At 37.3% G+C, this 19,042-nt stretch overlaps 1 protein-coding gene across 2 annotated transcripts; it reads left to right on the forward strand.

Moving 5' to 3' along the window:
* The first annotated feature begins 10,752 nt into the window (after nucleotides 1–10,752).
* On the forward strand, nucleotides 10,753–18,978 carry LOC104234319 (uncharacterized). 2 transcript variants are annotated; one of them, XM_009787868.2, is made up of 5 exons: nucleotides 10,753–10,879; nucleotides 11,018–11,427; nucleotides 12,775–13,146; nucleotides 13,436–17,817; nucleotides 18,415–18,978. In XM_009787868.2, exons 2-4 carry the CDS (start codon nucleotides 11,281–11,283, stop codon nucleotides 17,789–17,791), a joined length of 4,875 nt encoding a protein of 1,624 aa, XP_009786170.1. In that variant the 5' UTR covers nucleotides 10,753–10,879; nucleotides 11,018–11,280; the 3' UTR covers nucleotides 17,792–17,817; nucleotides 18,415–18,978. The 2 variants fall into 2 exon arrangements, with proteins under 2 accessions (XP_009786170.1, XP_009786171.1); XM_009787869.2 differs by having other exon boundaries at nucleotides 10,827–10,934.
* Nucleotides 18,979–19,042: the final 64 nt, after the last annotated feature.

Here is a 19,042-nt window from a genome sequence, read left to right on the forward strand (position 1 = left end):
TGTCCGAACCCGTAAATAGTATGTATACTACATATATAATGGATTTTCTAATAAGTACAATATAGGGTTTAAGCAAAAAATTACTAAATTTGTCCAAACCCGTAGACTAAACTCTCCCTCCGCCCCTGAATCAGCTTTTGGCATATACAGTATTCTGATTTCTGAAATGCGTGGTTTGAATTTTGACCCATGTTTATCTCTTCTTGACAAATACACGAATTGGTTGGTGCCGCCTTAAGAAACTTGTTTCGTGCTACAATTAATCATAAATTTAAATCGAAATTTTCCTCGTACACACTCAGTAATAGGCTGCTAGGTTACAACTTACAACTATGTCAACGTTATTGCTCAAATTTAAGAAGCCTTTTAACATTGTGGATGTAGCGCCGAAGCACCTAATTGTATAGTAACTTAGGATCTTGGGACCTCTAAATCCTAGCTTTGGTTTATCTCATAGGCCCAGGCCAGCATCTACTTATGCTTAAATATTTTTCCCTAAACAATATTAATCCCCTAAACACTACTAGGATTAGTATTGGAGTTACCAACTATATCATTTAATGATTGGAGTTTGCATTGTTTTTATCCAAAAGGGTCATAGATAACTCTATATTTAATATAGCAGACGGTATTGAATAAAACCTGATTATAGAGTGATTATAGAGTTGAATAATGACGGCGAATTTAAGTATTATGTTGAAGGATAGGTGAGCTGCCAACTTTGTGCGAGTCTTTTGCAATGAATCTAACAGTCTAAGTAGGTTCTTTACTGTATATTGTACTAACTCCTTTTTCATGTTAATAATTACTACCGTTTACCATTTCAAAGTGTTTACATTTACTTTTTACCAAATATTTTTCCAAAAATAACAATTGTCATGAATCGCCAGTAAAATAGGCAACTAATAAGGCAAGGCACTTCAAAGTTAATCTTTAATCTGAAGGAAAATAGTGGGTGACTTCCTTTAATTTAAGTTAATTACCAATAACAGTTTTACCTTCATAAGTTGAACATACCTTTTGTTTTACTTTATACTTGCAGTAAGAGTTGTAAAAATGTGTAGGCTGTTGGAACTACAAGTTCATTAATTACTCATAGACATACTTAGCAAGAACGTTAACTTAACGTTCACTTAATTCTATATCTTGGTTCTTATGAGATTCATGCAATACTGCTAATCTTTATGTTAATCCACCGACCTCCGGATTATTTCATTTGAAGTGATAAATAGTAGTGAAATTTCACATTAACCTTTTTTTTTTTCTCCTTTTAAATTTTATACAAATTGAAATGTACGATCAGGACTCTCGTAATACAGATTTAATACGAGCATAATTATTCAATTTTGTGAACTTCATTTGAGAAAAATTGAAATAAACAAACTATTAAAAGGCGAAAATATTTACTTGAAATTTTATTTTCTCTTAAAAGAGGCCGTCTGTCATGCGTATTAGTATTTCATCTGTTCCAAATAAAATATTTTGATTTGGCTAGACTATGTATTAACATATTCGTAGAAATTTTGAATTTGTATTTTTTGAGGGAGAACAGGGAAGAATATATTTTTAAAAATTTAATTTTCAATAAAGCATACAATTGACGTGAACTAGGAAAGAGACGGGGAAGTCAATTATTTGACATTAAGAAAGTACAACTTTATCACATACGTAAATTACATCTCACATTCACCATGTATAGTAATTTTACGTATTTTTACAACATATATTTCCATTCAGCTTTTTAAAGATTAATCCAAATTTGTACAAATCCCAAATCTTATACATATTCTAGTTACCATCTAATTTTTACCACAGAAAGAATTTGTTTATATCAAATACAAACTAGATATAATAAAATAAAGTACTTGTGGGATGTAATCATAATTCATAATTGCGCAATGTTTATCAAATACACGTACTCACTTTTGTCAAACAATTAGGAAATACAAACTGAAATTCGTTACCAAATCAATAATTAGTAGGTCGTAACTCGTATGCCTCCATAATGTATTTTTTATTTCATTGAACTATGCGTTAAGAACAATAAAAACATGATTAAGGATACGTTTATTGTATTGTCACGATTTTCTAAGATTTTTGTATGTTTATTGTATTGTCATGGTTAATCTCACTTTTAATTAGGATCACAGCTTTGCAAAACACAATTAAGTATTTTCAAACTAAATTCTAGAATAACAAACATTTTTATTTCCAAGTTTAAACTAGATACACTAGCTAATGTGGCAAAATTTTCAGTGTTGCTTAGGCTTTCTACTTTGTGTTCATAGATTTTGTAGAATTTTCTCTTCTTATACATGAGATCAATGCTTAAATTCAAACATTGCAAATTCAATTAATTAATTTGCTCTCCGACTTAAAGGAACATTTATGGCAAATATTTTCATGGTTTTAATTTGTGTATACTTTAGTTTAGTAATAAATATAAATGTCCGTCACATGTTTGCCAAGTTATGTTCATCTTCAATGTAAACATTTCAAAATAAATAAATAAATAGAAAGTGTAACTACTACTTCAACCTAATCTCATGTTGAATTTATTATCTTATTTAGTTTGTTATAGAAATAATAAAAAAATCAACGTATATAGGAGAGAAATATAGAACTTGTTTTCTAACAAAGAGTAAAGCACTCATTAATAAAAGTTGGCAACTATCAACATACACATTGAATATCACATTTCACACTTCATACATTCAAAGTATAATATCCAAAGCTAAATCTCTTGTTGAACAATTAAAGGGCATTAATAATGTAGAAAGTAGTTATGCAGGATTTAGTTATACGAGAATTAGTTACGTGAGGTAGTTATATAAGATTAGCTATATAGTGATTTTTGGTCGAAAGTAAATTTTTTATTTCAACCAGTTTTCAATATATATCACCTGCACTTTTTGACTCAAGTAGCAGGTCTCAAGAATAACCAAAAAACAAGAATACAACCATATCGTTGTCTATCCAAGACCACTTGAGAAAACATGGATCTTTCTCTATCCTATTTGCTATGAACTGCAAATTAGGATAAATATTCAGTATATTCAATATAGGTCTCCATTTGCATTTTTGTTGACCTGTTATATGCACTTGGATTGTAATGTCTTTAGCTATGTCCTTAGCCTCCCTTTTTGGCTTTGAAATCTTCTGTTATTCCTTTCCATCCAGATATGTACGCCACAACTGCAAAAATAATCCCTAAGGTTGTTTTTCTTGGATTCCTGCTATTGACATTGGTTGATAACCACTTCACTTCAGACTCCCAATTTGTGATGTTTCTTTGGTATCTTAGCCATATCAGCATTCTTTTTCACAAGCTTTTTGAGTATTGGCATTCAAAAAACATGTGAGCATGTATTTATTCAATATCTCTTTCACATAACACACATGATTGGAGAACCTGAATTCCCCATTTTGCGAGCCTGTCAAAAGTAGCTAGCCTTTGTTGTACTGTCATCCATAGTATGACTGGTGTTTTGGCAGAATTCCCGTTTACATAACTAGTGATTTTCATTGACTTTGGGATAACATGGCATAGAATAGATATAGGCCTTCTTGATGTTGAATCTTCCATCAGACACAAAGGAGTCTATCATTGTTAGATCGGATGCCCACCATTCTCTAGCAGAGAATATATTTCTTACTAACCAGCTGGCTTGTTTTGGAGCAGTCATGGTAGCAATATCGTTATGTTTTATGTAGTGACTATGGATCCACCTAATCCATAGTTTATCTTTCTTTGCAGTTATAACCCATAGGAGTTTGGTTAGAGCAACTTTATTCCATAATGCATAGTTGATGATGTTTAGACCACCAGCAACTTTTGGTTAGCATAGAGTTTCCCAAGCAACACGAGCTCTATTAGAGTTGTTATGTACTCCAACCCACAGGTAACTCCTACAAATGCTATTAACTATCTTGATGACCTTCTTTGGTATTAAAAATATGTGCGCCCAATATGTCTGCATTTCAAATAAAATACTCTTAATGAGTTGTAGTCTTCCAACATAGAATAGAAACTTTGAAGTCCAATTTCCGATCCTATCTACAATCTTCTCAACTAATGGCATGCACTGGTGGATTATGAGCTTCCTTGTGGACAGAGGTACTCCATAGTTATATAGTGATTAGTAATACATAAATGTAATGTGGATATTAATTATTATTTGTCTATTTTGTACAATTAAAATTGTTAGTATATTTTAAACAAAAGATATAAAAGTTTGAATAGAGGGTATTCTTGTCATTTTTATATTTTAATTCAAGTATTACTATATACATATTTATTATTCAATCTTCTATCTTGCATAAAATAATACATACATATATATATATATATATATATATATATATATATATATATTCATGTGGAGCTAAACATTGTATTAGCTATGCTATGTTTATGTGAAAAATGAAAAAAAAAAAGAAGATATTGTATAACTTATACTAGATTCGTTGAGACTATTTTTCATATTTTTGTCAACAAATAATATATAAACTTATGCTAATTTTAATATATAAATAACTCCCCGGCAACCAAATGACCCCTTAGTCTCTTTCTTTTTCTTTTCTCTTACCCAAACATGATAGCAACATAAAGTTTTTTGCTGATGAAATGTGTGTTAAAATTTTCTAAAACAGAAAAAGCATCACGAAAATTCATTTAAATGTAGAATAAAATATGAGAATTTAGGATATTATGAGGTGCCATACAAAATATAATGAAGGCATGGGAAGACCATAAAAACAAGGGGAAAGGATTTTAAAAAATAAATTAATTATACAAGATTTGAAAAATTATAACTTTTAAAAGGATAAAAAAACATCAATCTAAAGTTAGAATATTCTCTGACTTCTCTCTAATTTTCTCTCTCTAAAACATCAAGGATTGACGCATCGACAGTGAGCTAACGTGTGCCTCTGTCGGCATGGGTAGAGGGAGACCAAAGAGAGTGATTCATATCACAAATTCAAGAAAGGAACCAGCAAGTTTGACAAAATTGATGAATCGAGAGGAACTGAGGACATGCATAATTCGCAGAGCTCAATGGAACAGTTGTAGAGCTCAAATATGATATGGCCGCCTCTGCATGGATCGATTTCAGTTAGATTGTTTTCAATTGACAAAGGTGATCATAGCCAAACTCTCATGGCATCGACGAAGAGTCCAAATGCTGAGAGAATTGATGCTGAAAAGGAGATTCAGAGGAAGGAGACACAACAACTAGATGTAACTAAGCCAGTTACGGAGCAGGAAGTTCAAATTTATAAAAAAAATTGGATGAGGAGATGCAGAAAAACAAAAAGGAATTGATGAACTTATTCGTTGGGAACAATTTAGCTACTAGAGGTATGAACCTCAAATTTGTTGCTCGTATGTTCAAAAATGGAGAAAAATAGTTGAACTAGATAATGCTGAGGTCGATCGTGAAACAGTAAAATGGAAACATGCAATTGTGCTATATGTTGTTGGAGATTCTCCTTCAATATGTGCTTTAGATCGATTCATCACTGCGTATTGGAATTTTGTCAGTAAACCAAAAATTTACTTTAATAATGATGGATATTTTGTGGTTAAATTCAATAGTGTGGAAGACATGGATGTTGTGTTGATGTCAGGGCCACGCACTATAAGGAATAAACCTATAATTGTCAAAGCATAGTCGCCTAACTTTGATTTTGATACATAAGTATTACAGACAATTCCTATATGGGTTAAGCTGCCAAATTTGTCACTAAACTGCTGGAGTATGAATTCATTTAGTAGGATTGGGAGTGGTCTAAGAATCCCAATATATGCAGATGAATGCATGACTAAAGTTGAGAAAATTTCATATGCAAGGTTGCTAGTAGAGATGGATGTTACAAAGGATATGCCTAGAGTCATAAAAGTTATGGATCCGATGGGTAAAGTTTTTGGGCAACAGGTTGCATATAATTAGATACATGAATACTGTCACACTTGTCTTCAAGTTAGCCATATTTGCAGACCAGCACAGACCATACCTGATGCCAAACAGAAGCAGCAAAAACCAAGGATGGAATGAAGAAGAAGAAGAACAGAGCCGGACAAGGTGGAAATAGTTGCAAATGAACAAAATAAGAGCATGGTACAGAATACAATGGTAGTTGGTGAGGATGATAAAACAACAGAATGGGAGCAACCTAAAAACAAATCTGCAAGAAAAAGTGGACAATCCAAAATAAGAGGAACAACCGGTATTAATATAGTGAATGGATTTAGCCTACTCAGTTTTGAGATAGCTGGTGTATCAGTGGAAAATTCTACTATGGAGAAGGGTCAATACAGCTACAAAGGTGATACTGGGGACCCAAAACTAAAGCAATCAAATAAATGAAAATTATAGCTTGAAATGTGAGGGGTGTAAACAAAGTATAGAAGCAAAAAGAAGTATAGAAATTTATTACAAATAATGATGTAGGGTTGATAGTTATACTAGAGAATAGAGTAAAGGAGGAGAATGCAAGTAGAGTGATCAATAAAATTACAACAAATGGGAGATGGTGTGCAAACTACTCACATAGCTCTAAAGGGAGAATGTGGATTATTTGGGATCCAAATAAAGTGGAATTTGAAGCAACACGTATGAGTGCTCAGGCCATGTATGGTATAATTAGTATCCCTCAGTTGTAACTAAAACTCAATATGACAACAGTCTATGGAATACATACTATTGAGACAATGAAGGACCTATGGGAGGAATTGAGAAGTGTCAATAATTATGTTCAAGGACCATGGTTAGCTATTGGAGATTTTAATGCTATAACTGACATAAATGATAGACATTTTGGTAATCCAGTTCAGGAAAGTGAGATCAGAGATTTCAATAATTTCTTGCAATCAAGTGGCATGACTGAACTACGTACAGTGGGTAGAAGATATATATGGTCAAATGCGCAAATTTATAACAGGATAGACATGTCACAAGTGAATGCTGGTTAGTTGATAACAATAGCTGATTTAGAGGCGGTGATATTAAATCCTGGAATTTCTGACCATACACCACTAAGTATTCAACTCAAAAAAATTGTGCAGAGGAGTCCAACTATTTAGCGAAGCACAAAGATTTCTTAAATGTGGTGGCAAATGCATGATGTAGGCCAACTGGTAAAAATTACATGAAAGACATATGGTGGAAGCTCAAAGTGTTGAAGAAAGATTTGAAGCATTTATACCAAAAAAAAATCAGAAATGTAGAGGAGAAGATTGAGTTATATCGACAGAAGTTGCATGATATTCAAACACAAATGGGAAGACACAATCAACCAAATGTGCTATTTGCAAAAGAAAAAGGAATGAAGCTTGGATTAGAGAAATGGAGCCTTGTGGAAGAAAGTATACTTAAATAAAAATCAAGAAACAAATGGTTGGAATTAAGAGATGATAACACTACATATTTTTTTGCTAGTATGAAGAATAAGCAAGCTCAAAACATGATCAAAAGTCTTATTAATGCCACTGGTGATATCTTTCAATAACCAGAAGACATAGTAGAGGAGGTGACCAGTTTTATAGAAAGCTTATAGGCAATGCTGTTGATCAGCTACCAGCAGTAAATCCTGAAATCATGAAGCGTGGGAATGGATTAACAAGACAACAACAATTGCAATTGATAGCACATGTAACTCATGATGAAGTATATCAAGCCCTTATGAGCATAGATGATCTCAAAACTCCTGGTTGTGATGGTTTCAATGTTCTCTTCTTTAAAAAGGCTTGGACTGTGATTGGAAGAGATGTTATAGCTGTTGTGATTCAGTTTTTCACGAATGGGGATATATACAAAGCTATTAACTGCACAACAATAACATTGATTCCAAAAATTAAGAATCCAACAAAGATATCTGAATTTAGACCTATAACTTGTTGCACTATGTTGCATAAACTGATCTCCAAAATCCTCACTAATTGTATGCAGGGTGTTATGGACAGTCTTGTGGACAAAAGCCAATTTGCTTTTGTCCCATGAAGGTTAATCACCAATAATATTATATTGAGCCATGAACTGGTGAAAAGGTATGGAAGAAAGGGTATCATTTCTAGATGTATGTTGAAAATAGACATGAGGAAAGCCTACGACTCAGAGAAATGGCCATACATTGAGCAAATCCTATATTGCCTCCAGTTCCCAACTAAGTTTGTTAAATGGATCATGTGCTGCATTACAACTATTTCATACTCAATCCTTCTCAATTGTGAGCCAGTGTTACCATTCCCAGCAAGAAAAGGGTTGAGACAAGGGGATCCTCTCTCCCATTTTTTATTTGTGCTTGCCATTGAATACTTTAGCCGAAGTTTAAAGGGGCTCAGTGATGAACCTAGTTTCAAATTCCATCCAAGGTGTAAGAAATTGCAAATTGTACAGCTTGGGTTTGCAGATGATCTTCTATTATTTTGCAAAGGAGAGCTGCAGTCTGTCAACTTGTTGGTCCAATACTTCCAACATTTCTCACAAGTGTCAGGTTTGGTTGCTAATGTAAATAAAAGCTCAGTGTATTTTGGAGGGGTGCAACAAGAAGTTCAACATAATATTCTACATGCTATTCAATTTAATAAGGGAGAGATGCCTTTTAGATACTTAGGAATTCCCCTAAGTACTAAAAGGCTATCAATTGTACAATACAAACCACTCATAGATAAAATGCTGGCCAGGATCAAATCATTGACTACTAGATATCTATCATATGCAAGCATACTTCAGCTTGTGAAATAAGTGCTCTTCTCTATTCAAATATTCTGGTCGTAAGTTTTTATTCTTCCCAAAAAGGTTGCTCAACTGGTGGAATCAACCTGCAGAGGCTTTCTATGGACAGGTGGAAGTGAGCTCAACAAAAAAGCTCTGATTGCGTGGGATAGATCATGTCTTCCTGGAGCTGCATGTGGTTTGAATATCCTAGACATATATGTGTGGAATTAGGCAACTATTGGGAAACTACTATGGAATATATGCAGAAAGAAAGATTGCTTATGAGTGAAATGGATTCATTCTTACTATACAAAGAGAGGCATTGTATGGGAAACCAAGACTACTCTAGCTTCATAGATTGTGTAGAAGATCATCAAAGCAAAGACACTGTTTGAACAGATAGGATTGACTGAGGCAGATATGAGGAACTACTCAATAAAGAAAGTATATGGACTCTGTTGAGGAGAATTTCATAAAATCCCATGGAGAAGATTGGTATGTAATAATGCAGGGTTACCTAAATGGCTATTCATCCTATTTTTGGCTCTTCACAGGAGATTACAAACAAAGGAGAGGATTGCATGTTGGGCAATATTGAGGACATGGAATATGTTCTATGCTCAAAAGAGAATGAAGATATCGATCACCTACTGTTTAAATGTGACTGTGCTAAACAAATGTGGTCCAAGCTGCTATTCTGGCAAGGAATTCAGAGGGAGGTGAGTAATTGGTAGCATGAAGTAGCATGTGCACTTGAGAATGCAAAAGGGAAAATTGCTGAACAAGAACTGTATCGGATGACACTAGCAAGGGGAGTATACCATTTATGGAAAGAAAGAAATGCAAGGATTTTCAAGGCTCAAAGAAGAACCGCTGATCAAGTGATAAAGCAAGTGATAACAGAATTACATGTGAGAGCACGTAGAATTTGCAGATTAGATAAATGTATGCAATCACTAAACTTCTATCCATAAAAAGCAGCATAGTAAAATGGAGTAGTTTGCAGAGGTGAGTGTCAGCAAGCTTTGGATTAAATGTCCAAGCTGCTGTTCATTAGGATACTCATTGATGGCTGTAAATTTTGTTTGAGGAAATATAAATATATAATTACAAAAAAAAAAACATCAATCTTATTATCAAAATTTAATCACTAACACATTACAATTAGATTCATAATATTACCTATCACTTAGTTTTTTAACAGCTATTGTATTGTAAAATAAAATATTTTCCTTGACTTATAATGCGCTATATTCTTGCTCACACTATAGTTAAATGATCACAACAAAGTGCAACCTCAGTGAATGGAACAACACAATTTTTATTTTTATTTTTGCAAAATTTTCTGCACCCAATTTTGGGCAGCAGAGTAAGGAAGGAGTGGCTCAGAAAACATACTACATGAAGTGTTGGTACATCTGAAGACAACCTTAATGCCCATATTATTCCCTTTTACACTTTACTTCCACATCACTTAAAACCAAATAACCCCCTCCAAATTCTTAAAACTCCAAATCAACCCTCCATCAAACAATAAATTCACACATTCGCCCTTCTGAATCACCCAACCACATGCGTACGAAAACAGAACAAACAATAGGGGTATGTGATGAATCCAATACCAATAAAAATTCCCACAGAAAAAGAGACACAGATAGAAGGAAAAAAGAGAGGGCGTGACATAGAAAACAAAGTCAAATGATTCACGCTACACTAACCTTAGATCATTCAATCCGACCCGGTTAGTCACAGTCACAGTCACATTCCACATCTCTCCCTTTTCTTTTAACTCCTACGTGGGTGATGTTATGTTATCATTGCCCTGCCCCTTCTGCCCCTTCTGCCCCTTCTGCCCGCTCCGCTTTCTCTCTCTACAACCTAAAGTAACAAGTAAGTACAACTTTCCCTTTGCCGTCTGGGACATCATTTTCTCTTTCTGATTTCTTACTTTTTTTTTTTTTTTTTTTTTAAATTTAATTTTCTTTTCTTTTCTCTCTCTCTCTCTCGCACACACGCACGTAAAAACACACACATCGCTCTATTTATTTAAACTAAATTATATATTTATACATTATAATCTCTTCCTCTCTTCAGCCACAGTTTTTTCTCTCTCTAAAACACATTTTCTCTTACTCGTCTAGGTCGTAAGAATTACGGAGGTTAGCTCTTTCTCTCTTTATATGTCGATATATGTCTCTTTATGTGTATTTTTGTGTAAGTATTGATTTGTATTTGTGCAAGTATGAATCGAATTAATTGGATCTGGAGTTTTTAACCGTTCATTTGATGGGTTGCAGATCGGAGAATTGACGCTCTGTACTTGGAATTGGGTTAAGGAATTAGGGTTTCTGAGGTTTTTAAGGCGATCGAGGGAGAATTTGGGATTTCTAGGGTTTCCCGGGGATTGGAAAAATTGGGTATTTTGCTAGGGTTTTGGTGAAGTAAATTGATATTGCTCTCAATTGACTGGGGATTGGATTGGATTGGATTGGATAGGATAATTGATGTTTGAGGCTGGGCTGGTTATAGGAGGCGCTGAAGATGCCAGTCGAATTGTATTATGCTGCATGGGAAGGGACAAAGGGAAAGTGAGGTTTGTCGACGCTCGACGACTGGTGGTCAGCACATGCCGGCGACGACCACGACCACTGTAGCCGCCGCTCATTCTGCTGTTGTTTCTTCTATTACCTCTGATTCGTTCTGCAAGGTATTGCCTTGGTGGGTTTTTCCTTTTTTTTCTTCCTTAATGTCTCGTTTTGCCTATTATTCTTTTCTATTGCTTCGAGTCATTTGATTGCGCTTGCCTTACAATTTTTCCCCCTTTTTGGGTACTTTGCTTTTGTTGTTTTTATCTGAGGTATACTGCAAGCCCAGTTCAGGTTGCAGACTGATCTCCCGTAGTACTTATCAAGGGATTTGTGTCTCTTAACTGTCGTTCTGCCGGGTTTTTCTTTAAGTATATTTTTTCATCTCAAGTTTGTGAGAAATGGGCATACTCGTATCATGGACTGGAAGTTGTTTTAAGATCTTATCATTCAACTCAGTGAGGTGTTGCATTTGGATATAGTGCATTATTTGCATTCAAAAGTAGCTGGTTCTGGTTTTTGGAGAGGTCCATAATGTGGTAGTTTGTGCGTGGAAACTGGACTTGATCATGTGGAACTAGTTTGCTTCTTACTTTCTCATGTCAAATGGTGATGTTGTTATGCTTCTGCATTTGTTTAATTTTGACATTTCCAGTTGTCATTGTTGGTTTCAAGTTTTCATTCGCGGGGGGGGGGGGGTTTCCAAAGAATTTTATCAATGCACCGAAGATGTTAGCCCCAACCTGAAGTCAACAACTTATTGCTATTCTTGTCCGTGAAAATATTGCTGAAATGATGAAAGATGCTCCAATACATTCTCTCTCACTTCACTTCTGCCATGCTGTCACAAAGTAGATTGTACCCAAATGGAGCTTTGGCAATAAAACTCTGCTGTTTCCGTTGTTTGCGCAAGGGAAGAAAGGGATTCAGGAGGAGCTCGCCAGATAAAAATTAAGCTAGCATAGTTACAGTGTAGAAGCATGTATATTTTGTGTTTAGAGAAATTTGTTGCTGCTAGAAATAAATCCTTAGGAAGCAATGCAGATAGCGGCTTTACGAAGTAGGGGAAAATTTATATCTTATATTAACTACATCATTGTAACTCGTGCACTTTTATCGAGTCTTGTTTGATGTTTATATGAAGCAAGCAGTTAAATTGTAAAGTCACTTCAAACTTGAGCATCTACCAGATTTTGCATGGATCACTGATCCGTTGGTTGTACTTGATGAAGTTTTTGGAAATAAAATTGCCAATTAACCTAAAGATACGTAGCCTACGCAACTGCAAGTTTTTATACAACATGAAAGATGTGGATGAGCTCTCAGCTATTTATGTATTTCTCTATTGCTTACAAGTTCGTTTATTAGTGTTGCTTGGTTTGCTTCTAGTTATGTGAATTTATTGCGAGTTTCTTTATTGATTTAACATCTTTACTTGGTGAAGTTGAAAATTTATCCTTTCTTTGCAGGATGGTCGCAAAGTTATTGTGGGCGATTGTGCTTTGTTTAAACCACCACACGATTCCCCACCTTTCATTGGAATAATCCGAAGGCTTACATTGAGTAAAGATAATAACCTGCAGTTAGGTGTTAATTGGCTTTATCGACCTGCTGAGCTGAAGCTTAGCAAGGGCATCCTTCCGGAGGCCGCACCCAACGAAATCTTTTATTCCTTTCATAGGGATGAGATTCCTGCTGCATCACTTCTGCATCCGTGTAAAGTTGCATTCCTTTCTAAAGGTGCTGAACTTCCAACAGGGATATCCTCATTTATCTGCCGGCGTGTTTATGACATTTCAAACAAGTGTTTATGGTGGTTAACTGACCAAGATTACATCAAAGTAGGTTATTATCACTTGATAGCTCTGTATTACTTCTGTTAAATTGTAGGAGATTATTTATCCTCGAGCGGACAAGGGAGACAGGGCTTATGGTTCAACCAAAAGAGAGATTCTTTTTTTAATCATTGGATGTTTTTTCATAAAAGAAGTAAAAGTGTTTTTGGGGCTCTTCTTTTGGGTCGAGGGTGGCGTCTGAGATGCTAGGAGAAAGCAGAAATTGCACACTTTTCATTCTTTATTTTTCTGATTGCTTTCTCATCTTTCACTCATACCTTCTGCTCCTGTGCAGGAGCTACAAGAAGAAGTAGACCAACTATTAAACAAGACACGAGTAGAGATGCATGCAACAGTGCAACCGGGTGGTCGCTCTCCGAAACCAATGAATGGTTCTATGTCAACATCACAATTGAAGTCGGGTTCAGATAATGTACAAAGCAGTGTAGCTTCTTTTCCTTCACATGTCAAGGGAAAGAAGAGGGAGCGGGGAGATCAGGGCTCCGAGTCAATTAAACGTGAACGCTCAATCAAGACAGATGATATAGATTCTGGTCAAATCAAAGCTGAAAGTGTACTAAAATCTGAAATTTCTAAAATTACAGACAAAGGAGGGCTTGTAAACTCTGAAGGGGTTGAGAAGCTAGTTCAGCTCATGCAGCCAGATAGAATGGATAGGAAAATGGATTTGATCAGTCGTTCGATGCTTGCAAGTGTTGTAGCTGCAACTGACAATTTTGACTGTCTTACTAGGTTTGTACAGTTAAGAGGTCTGCCTGTGTTAGACGAGTGGCTTCAAGATGTTCATAAGGGGCGGATTGGTGAATATAGCAACACAAAAGATAGTGACAAATCGGTTGAAGAATTTCTCTTTGTTTTGCTTCGTGCGCTTGATAAGCTTCCCGTGAACCTTCAAGCGCTGCAGATGTGCAATATTGGCAAGTCTGTTAATCACTTGCGGCAGCATAAAAATACGGAAATACAGAGGAAGGCGCGAAGTTTAGTTGACACGTGGAAGAAACGGGTTGAAGCTGAGATGAACATCATTGATGCCAAGTCTGGTTCAAATCAGGCTGTCACGTGGCCTTCTAAATCAAGATTGCCTGAGGCGTCTAATAATATTGGAAAAAATCCTGGTGGTTCAAATGATGTGACAAAGGGTGCACTTGCACAGCTTTCTGCATCTAAAATGGCCTTGATAAAGCCTTCACAAGGGGAAACTACTACAAAGTCTGCATCCTTGTCCCCGGGCTCAGCAAAACCAGCATCATCACCTGCATCTGGAAGGGAGGGTCAGCCCCGAGTTTCAGTTGGTGGATCCTGTGATGTTCCTTTAGCAAGGGAAGACAAGAGCAGCAGTTCTAGCCAGTCTCACAACCACAGTCAGTCCTTCTCGGGGAAGGAGGATGGGAGAAGTTCGACCGCAGTGTCAATGAACAGCATCAAGATCTCTACTGGTGGTTCTCGTCACCGGAAGTCAATTAATGGATATCCTGGATCATCAGTATCTGGAAGCCAAAAGGAGAGTGCTGCAGGCAGAAGTTCACATAGGAATCCTACCTCAGAAAAGTTACCGCAGTCTGCATTGAGTGGTGAGAAAACTGTTGATGTGCCAGTTCTCGAGGGGAGTGGTCACAACCACAAATTGATAGTTAAGATATCTAACAGGGGACGCAGTCCTGCACAGAGTGCCAGTGCAGGATCCTATGAGGACCCTACGAACATGAGCAGCCGAGCTTCTTCTCCTGTGCTTTCTGAAAAGAATGATCAATTTGACCGAACATTAAAAGAAAGTGCGAAAGCTGAATCGTGGCAGAGCAATGATTTCAAAGATGTACTAACCGGTTCTGAAGATGGTGATGGATCACCAGCTACTGGTCCGGAGGAAGAGCGAAGCAAGATTGTTGATGAGGGCAGGAAATCAGCAGAAGCTAGAGCTGCTTGTACATCAGGGATCGAACTGAAGTCTGGAAAACTGCACGAAGCTTCTTTTAGCTCCATGAATGCTTTGATTGAGAGCTGTGTAAAATATTCTGAAGCAAACGTGCCTATGTTATTGGGTGATGCTATTGGAATGAATCTCCTTGCCAGTGTGGCTGCCGAACAAATGTCCAAGTCTGACATGGTTTCACCTTCTGTTTCTCCGCAAAGAAATACCTCTGCTGCTGAAGATGCTTGCACAGGTGATGATGTTAAGTCAAAGTCACCTCTGGCTGATATCTCCACTGGTGACAGTAGAAGTGATGATGATGGTGATAGAGAGAAACTGGTTGCTAGTGCTAGTGCTTCATGGTCGGAGAATAAACTGCATCCATCCAAGGGTGCTGCTACAGAGTTCTCTGGAGATAGGAAGGCCTCTTTTTTACCTCCCGAAGAGACAGTGACAGGAGGATACAACAAACAGTTCAACTCTCCCTGCATTGATTCACAGTCGGCTGGAGTGAAGTTGGAGATCACTGAGAAGTCAGGTGACATGGAAAAGGACAAGGCAATTGATTGTGATATAAGCAAACAATCCTTGGAGGAAAAGGTGGTGTCCCGTGAGGTCAAGGTTGATGGTGCTCTAGATGCTAAATTAGGTGGAAATTGTACTTCAGTATTAGAAGACAATGTCAGTAATGCAGTAGTAAGCTTCGAAGACCAGAAACCAACAGTTGAAGTCTGCACTTCTAAATTTGAAATTGAGAACAAGAATGGTGCGAATAGGGTGTTAAATAATGCTAGTACCGAGGTGAAACCATCTTTTGTGGCAAAATCTGAAAAGATGGAGGCAAGTGACAAGGAAGAGCGTCTACCAACTAGTTCAAATGGAGATCCCACTACAGACAAAGGTGGACAGTCTGATGAAGCAAATATAAGTCTTGTTCATCTGTCTGAAAAGACAAAATCTGATCAAGGAGCTGTTGATGCTTCAGCTGAGGATAAAGCCCGTGTGGATGATACTGATTTTACTAGAAATCAGAAAAGTGAAACTAGTGTTGAAAGGAAGGATGTCAATGTGCAGAACTCTGGCTTGTTACTCAATCAGAAAGAGAGACCTGGTTTTTCAAATGCAGAAGTGCTGAAACATGGGGAATCTAGAGAATCAAATTTCTCTGCTGTTGAAGAAGATAAAACAAAGGGCTGTGGATCCGCCACTCTGGAGACTTCTTCGGTCTCTGCTGCTGCTCCAGATTCAACTTCAAAGGTGAAGTTTGACTTAAATGAAGGTCTTATTTCTGATGAAGGAAAATACGGGGAGTCAATCAACTTTACAGGCCTTGGATCTCTATCCAATGTCCATATTATGAATCCGTTACCTTTTGCGGTATCCTCAGTTTCTTCTAGTCTTCCTGCCTCCGTTACAGTGGCCGCCGCCGCCAAGGGTCCGTTTGTTCCACCGGAGGAGCTATTGAGGGTTAAAGGGGAATTTGGATGGAAAGGATCTGCTGCCACAAGTGCATTTCGCCCAGCTGAGCCCAGGAAATCTCTTGATATGCCATTAAGTTCCACAAATATCTCTCATCCTGAAGCTTCTACCAGCAAGCACACTCGTCCACAATTAGATATTGACTTGAATGTACCAGATGAAAGAGCTTTTGATGAAATAAATTCTCGAGATTCTGCTCTAGAGTTGATCTCTCCGTTGGACCATATGACTAATCGTGTTGCATTGAAGAATGAAGCAATAGATTCTCCTGCTGTTCGCTGTTCTGGAGGACTCGATCTTGATTTAAATAGAGTTGATGAACCTGGTGATGTAGGGCAGTGCTCTGTGAGTAGCAGTAGTAGATTGGATGGTGCAGTTTTACCTTCCAAAGCATCATCATCCATTGGCTTGCCAACTGGGGAAGTGAGGAGGGACTTTGATTTAAATAATGGGCCTGGTGTTGATGATTCCAGCGCAGAACAGTTTTTATTCCACGATAATCATCAGGGAAGCATGCGTTCCCAACTGCCCGCTTCTAGTCTCAGACTGAACAATCCAGAAATGGGGAATCTTTCTTCTTGGTTTACTCCTGGGAATACTTATTCAACTGTGACACTTCCATCAATTTTGCCTGATCGTGTGGAGCAGCTGCCATTCCCAATGGTCACACCTGGTGCACAACGAATATTGGGTCCTCCTGCTGCTGGTTCTCCTTTCACTCCGGATGTTTACCGGAGTTCAGTATTGTCATCATCGCCTGCTGTGCCTTACCCATCCTCCCCTTTTCAGTATCCTATATTTCCTTTCGGAACGAGCTTCCCACTTCCTTCTGCAACATTTTCAGTTGGATCAACTTCTTTCGCAGATTCTTCCTCTGGTGGACGGCTTTATACGCCCCCTGTAAATTCACAGTTGCTGGGTCCTGTTGGCGCTGTGTCATCTCAATATCCAAGGCCTTATGTGGTTGGACTTCCTGACAGTAGCAGCAACGGTACCATGGATCACAATAGAAAATGGGGAAGGCAGGGTCTGGATCTTAATGCAGGCCCTGGAGTGGTGGACATGGAAGGGAGAGAAGAGTCGGTTTCTTTGTCGTCAAGGCAACTCTCTGTTGCCGGTTCACAAGCATTAGCAGACGAGCATGGTAGGATGTTTGCTGTACCTGGGGGTGTTCTGAAGAGGAAGGAGCCTGAGGGTGGGTGGGACAGTGAGAACTTCAGATTCAAGCAGTCATGGCACTAAGATCTGCTATCTGGTGATTTTATAAGGTGAGGCGTGTGTTATTTGTATGTTTATTGTTAACTCGGCAGATTCTTTTTAGCCTTTACACTTCAAAGTGTATGACTTGTACCTCCTACATTGTTTAAGCATTTGAATGGAACTTCTATGTAGGGAAGCGCTAGGACATCATGCATTAAGATTGCGTATCGCAAACTGAAAACTATGATATACAACCAATGAAAAGCTCGCTTGCACCTTTGTGCACAATTATTTTAAAGGTTTCTGCTGAAGCATGGTTTCTTCTTTTTCTAGTTTGATATATTCTGAAAGAACAAAAAAATTTTGAAGTTGGAAATGCTTGGGTCTTCTGTCTTATTATCGAGACATATTATAGTTGCTTTCCTCTCCCTCCTGAAAATCTATTTCCAGTAGGTCGAAGAAGAGAAAATGCTTGAGAAAAAGAAAATCAAACTTTCTTCCCCAGTATCTCTGAGCTATATTCCTTGTCCTTAGAACTTGTTGATGCCCCTTCATTCCTTTTTTGAGTTGTGTTTATTTTCCAAGTTTGGAGATTTGTTCCTATATTTTTGGTGTGGCTGACATTTTTACATCTCATTTTATTATTCTTTTTCCTTTTAATGCAGCTACTGGAGGAGGGACTTGGCTAACTCAAACTCTCAGCTTCTGGCATGCTCCTGTGGGTGGGCGGTAAGTGAGCAAAATTGATGTGTTCAGAGTCTCCGACCACCACCTCTTCAGCTTATCAGTGTAGTTGGGATTTCCATGGTTTGCAAGCACTTTGGTCAGCTATATTCTCTGGGTGGATGCAGATGAGTTTTCCCTCTGTAGATATTTAACTGTTGGAAAGCTTGAAATCTTTGATGCCCAGGGACTGGGGATAAATCAATGTTATCCTGTCCAAATTATTGACAACGGAAGTCCAATTTCGAGACTGAATCAAACGGAAAGCTTTTCTTTGTGCTTTGCTGTTTATCATCTTTCTTTGCTTCCCGTGTTCTTGGCTTTTCTCTGTCCTCCTTTGCCCATTACATATGTATACAGGGTTGACACAAATTTTGGTACTAATGCTTTCATCAGGCATGTTTTAGTTGTTGTGGCTGCCATTGTACCATAAATTAAATCGTTCTAACGTTAGTTGTAGTCTCATTCACAGATGATAGAACTCTTGTTAATGATATTTTCAATGATGGTGGGGGTGATGTGCTTGTTTTTCTTCAAGCTACTAATCTGAACCAAGTCTTGTGAGCAACG

This window comes from Nicotiana sylvestris, chromosome 3, assembly GCF_000393655.2.
Source record: "Nicotiana sylvestris chromosome 3, ASM39365v2, whole genome shotgun sequence".
Lineage (NCBI taxonomy): Eukaryota > Viridiplantae > Streptophyta > Magnoliopsida > Solanales > Solanaceae > Nicotiana > Nicotiana sylvestris.

Excerpts from the sequence above, each read along its gene's own strand:
- LOC104234319 (XM_009787868.2), top strand. The coding sequence starts at position 11,281 with ATGCTGCATGGGAAGGGACAAAGGGAAAGTGAGGTTTGTCGACGCTCG. Across the intron at positions 11,428-12,774 it reads CCTCTGATTCGTTCTGCAAG|GATGGTCGCAAAGTTATTGT; the intron begins GTATTGCCTTGG and ends CTTTCTTTGCAG. Across the intron at positions 13,147-13,435 it reads CTGACCAAGATTACATCAAA|GAGCTACAAGAAGAAGTAGA; the intron begins GTAGGTTATTAT and ends GCTCCTGTGCAG.